The sequence below is a fragment of the Boleophthalmus pectinirostris genome, unplaced genomic scaffold, assembly GCF_026225935.1.
Source record: "Boleophthalmus pectinirostris isolate CB_2022bp ecotype Guang Dong unplaced genomic scaffold, ASM2622593v1 HiC_scaffold_4, whole genome shotgun sequence".
In the NCBI taxonomy this organism is placed as follows: Eukaryota; Metazoa; Chordata; class Actinopteri; order Gobiiformes; family Gobiidae; genus Boleophthalmus; species Boleophthalmus pectinirostris.
This window is the reverse complement of record NW_026571353.1, coordinates 38,287,283-38,292,942: the sequence shown is the minus strand read 5'-3', so window position 1 is coordinate 38,292,942 and position 5,660 is coordinate 38,287,283. Positions and strand designations below refer to the sequence as shown.

The 5,660-nt window shown below is 38.9% G+C and overlaps 1 protein-coding gene across 1 annotated transcript in view; it reads right to left on the bottom strand.

Moving 5' to 3' along the window:
* Positions 1–346: 346 nt before the first annotated feature.
* The window catches only part of LOC110166399 (hippocampus abundant transcript-like protein 1), a 23,215-nt gene continuing 17,901 nt past the window's right edge, over positions 347–5,660 (bottom strand). The window contains exon 12 of the mRNA XM_055161382.1: positions 347–5,561. Within this exon, the coding sequence (XP_055017357.1) occupies positions 5,352–5,561 (210 nt within the window). The 3' untranslated portion in view covers positions 347–5,351. The remainder of the gene's footprint in view (positions 5,562–5,660) is intronic.

The following is a 5,660-nucleotide window of genomic DNA, read 5'->3' as shown; positions in this document are numbered from 1 at the left end:
ATAAAAGATTTATGACGAGAACTTTGCTCTTACGCTTCCTCTTTTTACTCCTATGAAATAAACTCAGTGATTGAAAATTTTTCCAAAGCTGCAGTAGCTCAGTTAGAATACAGATTTTCATTCCTTTACTTTCTTCCTCTAGATGTGATATTTCATTCTAAACCTCAGACTTTTAGAGCTGCTCATTCTGGGACCAAATATTTGAAAATGAGAAAATAAACCGTGGATGTGGATGGAGCGGGTTTCATTTCACCTTCAAGTAATCATAATCACATAGTAAAATGTAAAATAAACCCATGACTCTGCACTGACCCCTGGTGTCAGAAATAAGAACCACACAGAGCGCCTTGTTTCACTATAGACATTTTTATTATTGAATTATATTTATTTATTTATCCAAACCCAGACGTCTCTGAGCGTCTGTCAAACGTGGATCGAGGCACAGCTCAGATAAAGTGCAGCGTCCAGAAACAAAAACAAAAAAACTTTCATATTTAAAGAGACTGAAAATAACACCATTAATAACAAGATTTTAAATGAGAAACAATTTACACAAACATTTTGCGATAGAAAAGAAAAATTGACAATTGTGGAGTAATAAAAGCAAAATTAAAGGACCTGTACCTGATTTTTCTTCCGTATATTTGCGTAAAATGTTTGTAAAGATGTATTTGTTTAAGCAGCTCTTGATGTTAAACAAGTATATTTGTACTAATTCTGTCTCTAAATTAAGCATTTATTGTCTGAATCAGGAAGAGCGCTGTTAGCATGTTAGTTTTTGCGAAAAAAGTTGCGAAAAGTGCAGAATAATAAACTCATAGACGCTTTGAAAACAGAAAAAATGAGGAAGAACTTTGGACAAACTGAACGGTTTTCAGCGAACTAGTTCCGTTTTTTCGCCTTTAAACGAGTCTTTAACGAGAACTAAACCAGGTCTCGACTTAAACCGGTTTAGTCCTGGTTCTTTAGTTGCGAGTTTGTCCCGTTTTGGGCATAATTTTGCAACAATAATACATTTTTACATGATGATGAAGACTTCGATGTTGGAAAAAGTTTGTTGTAGCCAGAGGTGGGACCAAGTCGTCGTTTTGCGAGTCTCTGACCTCAAGTCCGAGTCAAGTCCCGAGTCAAATACAGGCAAGTCCAAGTCGAGTCTCGAATCACTGGTCCGTAAGTCCAAGTCAAGTCCAAGTCGTCTGCTTTCAGCTTCAAGTCTTTAAACCAAAAAAGTACCAAATATAACTCAGATTTTTGCAATTTACACGAATTTCAAACTAAATTGTTCTTAAAAACTCATCATATATTTATGTAAGAGTTGTAAAATTGCTCTTTTTTCCTTTTTAAATGTTTTGTCAAGATCTTTTTGTGTTGGGAAACTTACCAATTGGGATGAAAATAAAAGACAAATACTTTCTTCAGATACAAGCAGCCAGTAAGAATCCAATCACACGAAAATGGCAACAGAAAAAACCTTCTGCTGTTTCAGAATGAACTGAAATAATCAACGAAATTCAGGATATGGAACGAATAACATTTTCCTTGACACATTCCTCAGATAAAGAACTGTATTGGAAAAAGTGGAAATCTTACAGTCAAAACAAAGCCTAATGTAAATTTTTTATACATCGTTGTAGAGGCCACTTGCTTGATGTCCTCCTATTTTAGTTTTATTTCATTTTTAAGTTATTTTTCCCTTTTTTTTCTTGGTTGGTCTGATGATTGAATCTGTGATATACATAACTAAAATGTTCTAATAAAAATAAAGATCTTGGTGTGAATCATTACGGTCAGAATAGAAAGAATTCAGATTTAAAAGAGCTTAATCACAGTTATTTTGTCGTGAAGGATTATATACTGTGTAGTTCCCTCTGTTTTACTGTGTTGTACTGTATATTACTGTAGTACAGGCATGCCCAAACTACGGCCCGTGGGCCAAATGCGGCCCTCGGACAAATTTTTCTTGGCCCTCAGGCTTCCAGGTGAATTGGCCCAAATTACCTTGCATCAATTAAAATTAACTTTTTACTGCAAGTTTTTTTTTTGAAAATCTACCTTGATAAAGCTAATATTGAATATTTAGTGTTTGGTTTTAAAGATCTTAGCGTGAATGAAGACTGATGGATCATTCTAACGTGTTAAACATGCACGTATTTAATTTAATCACTGTACTGAGCATCAGTCTACGGCCCTCGATCGGCCTCTGCTTCGTCTGTGTTTAGATTTGTGGCCCTTGATGAAAAAAGTTTGGACACCCCTGCTGTAGTACATTTGTGGATACTACGTCAAAGTACTTCAGTTTCATCCAAAGTAAAAAACAGAAGTGGGAGGGACGTGTTCCAGTTTGTTCCTGTAAAATTCAGCTCCACATTTATCAACATTTACTACTCAAGTATTTTATAAAACATTTTTTATAAAATACATACATTTTTTTTTAGAAGCATCAAGTCTTCTCAAGTCACAGGCCTCAAGTCCGAGTCAAGTCCTGAGGCAGTGACCTACAAGTCCAGGTCGAGTCCCAAGTCTTAGTCCATTTTATCAAGTCTCAAGTCCTAAAAATAATGACTCAAGTCTGACTCGAGTCCAAATCACTGCTTGCGAGTCCCACCTCTGGTCCTTTAGTTTGATTAAGACGGGAGGGCATCTGGTTTAAAACAAGAACACAATCTCTTATAGACAGAAATTAAAATGACACAAATAATCAATTTTAGATAGAATTCTCTAGAAATTAACTTTTTTTTTTTTTTAACTCTCGATTCGTTTCGTTGACGTTTATTTTAAGATCCAGCGTTTTCTGTTCCGATACCGATATCAATACTTTTGCTTCAGCCGATTCCCCCGATATGAACCAATACCAGAGCAGACTGAGAATATAACGTATTTCTTTTAAACATAAACGTGAAAAAAACATAAAAATAGAAAATCAACTTGTTATTTAATCTGAGCGTCGAGATCTGATCCCTGGTTTATGTGCAAAAAGATCGATTTTTTAAAAAGGAATTTCTAGTTTAACTCAAATACAAAACGTAAAATTGAAAAAACTATACAAGGTTTACCTACAGTTTATATTATTTATTTATTATATTTTTTACACTTTAATCGTCTGAGCCTCAAACGCAGCGTCAAACCTAAAAGAGTGAAAAAATTCAGTAACTTTAATTAAAAACATTCGGGTTTGTTTATGTGACAGTTTAAAGCCTCGACAAGAAAAGAAAAAAACTTGGAAGTTAAAAATGAAACGAAATTACACATAACAGTCTTTGTCCAATCAGAGCGCGGCGTTTACAGGAAACAGGAATGTGTTTTTAAAGTAACAGAACAAATAAAAACATGGCACCGTCCGAAAGTCAAGTTTGAGTTTTACCCAGAGTCGCAGAATCCTGAAGACGAAATCAAAGTTTGAGTTTTTGCTGAAGCTCCAGTTTTTGTGTTTTTTTTTTTTTGTTAGACTTGATATTTGGCGTCGTGAAGCTCGTGTGTGTGTGCGCGTCGCCTGCTCGTCTCCATGGCGATGTCGCTGCTTTGACTGTAATGTCCCGCAGTACGGCATTACATGGATCTATCCGTGAAGTTAAGTTTTTTTTTTTTTTTACACGTGTGAGTGTAAGTCTACGCAATTAACTGAACTTTGATCACAATTTCAATTTGTGCGTCAAACGATTTCCAAACTAGAGCCTTGAACCCGACGCAGGACACATTTTGAAAGCTCAGTGCAGAAGAGAGCGGGCGGGATGATAAAACTGCAAACCAAATATAAGTGTGAAGTAAAATATACAAATGATGCCTATTAGGGATGGGCATGATTAGTCGATTAATCGATAATTGATCATTAAGAATTTCATCGATTATGTTAATTTTTAATCGACAAACCGAATGTAGGTCACTGTGCGTAGCAACGTAAGAAGAACCTAAAAAAGTTAACGATTCGACGAAAATCAATCGTTAATTCTCCCGACGATCAATTAAGAGAATTTAATCGAACGCCTGTCTACAGTTAAAAATAATCATTTTCATTAGGAATTACCGTATTTTCCGGGCTATTAGGGCGCTCTGTCGTGACCCCTCTCGGCTTCCGAACCAAACGCAAACGCCGCAACAAATACAAACACCACAACACAAACGCAAAAGCCGCAACACTTTAAAAAGCCACAATGGAAGTGACCGCGGGACTCTTTTTGCCGACGGACCGATCACGCGGCAAGTGAAGAAGAAGAACTACAACGTGAAAAGTAAAGGAATGGAGAAGTTGGAAATGTAAGTAAAAGTAATTTATTGTTTTATCATTATTCGTTTCATGTTGTAGTTCTTCTTCTTCACTTGCCGCGTGATCGGTCCGAAGAAAAATAGAGTCCCGCGGTCACTTCCGTTGTGGCTTTTTAATGTGTTGTGGCATTTGCGTTTGTGTTGCGGCGTTTGCGTTTATTTTAATGCAAACGCTGCAACACAGAGTCCCGCGGTCATTTCCGTTATGGTTTTTTTTGGTTTGTTGTGGCTTTTTGTTGTGTTGTTACATTTGTATTTGTTGTGGCGTTTCCATTTGTCGTGACCCCTCTCGGCTTCCGTACTCTGGATTATAAAGCGCACTGTCTGTAAATGGTCTATTTTTCGAACTTTTTTCACAAATAAACCGCGTGGGACTTTAAAGGAAACCCAACAGTGTGATGGGTGAGTGGTTTAGTTTGTTTGTTCGTTCACGGTGACTCTGGGCTTTGTTCAGTTGTGGCGTGTAGGGAGGGTGCTGTCTGGGACCAACGGATTGTCGGGGTGTTCGCAGTGACTCAGTTGTTCAGTCGTGTCTAGAAGTGGCACATTGCACTCGCTTTTTCGGTTCGTTCCTCTGTTCCGTTCCTCGTCGGCGTGGAGTGATGAGTGTGTCTGTGGGTGTGTTTAGCTGTGCGGTCGCTGTCTGCTCCGTGTGCGTTTGTGTGTTCTGCGGGTGTTGTGGCTTTATAGTTTACTGAAGTCGTACTAGGACACCCGAGTGGCTTCGTGTATGGGGCGCTTTGGATTGTGGCGCGCCGTCGTTTTTTGATGGAGTTGGAGGGTTAAGAGCGCGTCTAATAGCCCGGAAAATACGATCAGTGTTTACGTGGTCTTTTTAAAGTGGAATTAATTTTTATTCAGAGTTAAATTATTGTTATTCGGACTTAAAGCTCTCATGTAAACGTGGCAAATGAGAAGAAACTATAAAATGGTTCAAAGCTCAGAATAAATCTGATGTAAAATCTGAAAAACAGAAAACACAAACCCGGAGCTTCTGACTTTGACCTTTTGGTGTCTCTGTAAAAGTTCAGAAACGTCTCTAAAATAAATATGAGCTTTCAGGTTAAAATCTCGTGCGGGCGAGTCCTTGGTCACATGACGGTGTCCTGGAGGAGGGGCTCGATGTCCTCCGGGTCGCTGAGGGGCGGGGCCAGAGTGGAGCCGTTCTGAGCGTGTGCGGCGGCGCCCGGCTTCGAGGCGTCCGACAGTTTGTGATTTTCGGGAATAAAAAACGCCACGAAGACGGCGACGAGGACCGCGCACGAACCGATCAGGAACGGAGGTCCAGGGACCAGCGGGGTCTGAGGACAGAGACCGGGGTTAGACCAGAGACCAGGACTAAGGCAGGACTAAACCAGGGATAAACCAAGACTAAACCAGGGCTAAAGAAAGAATAAACC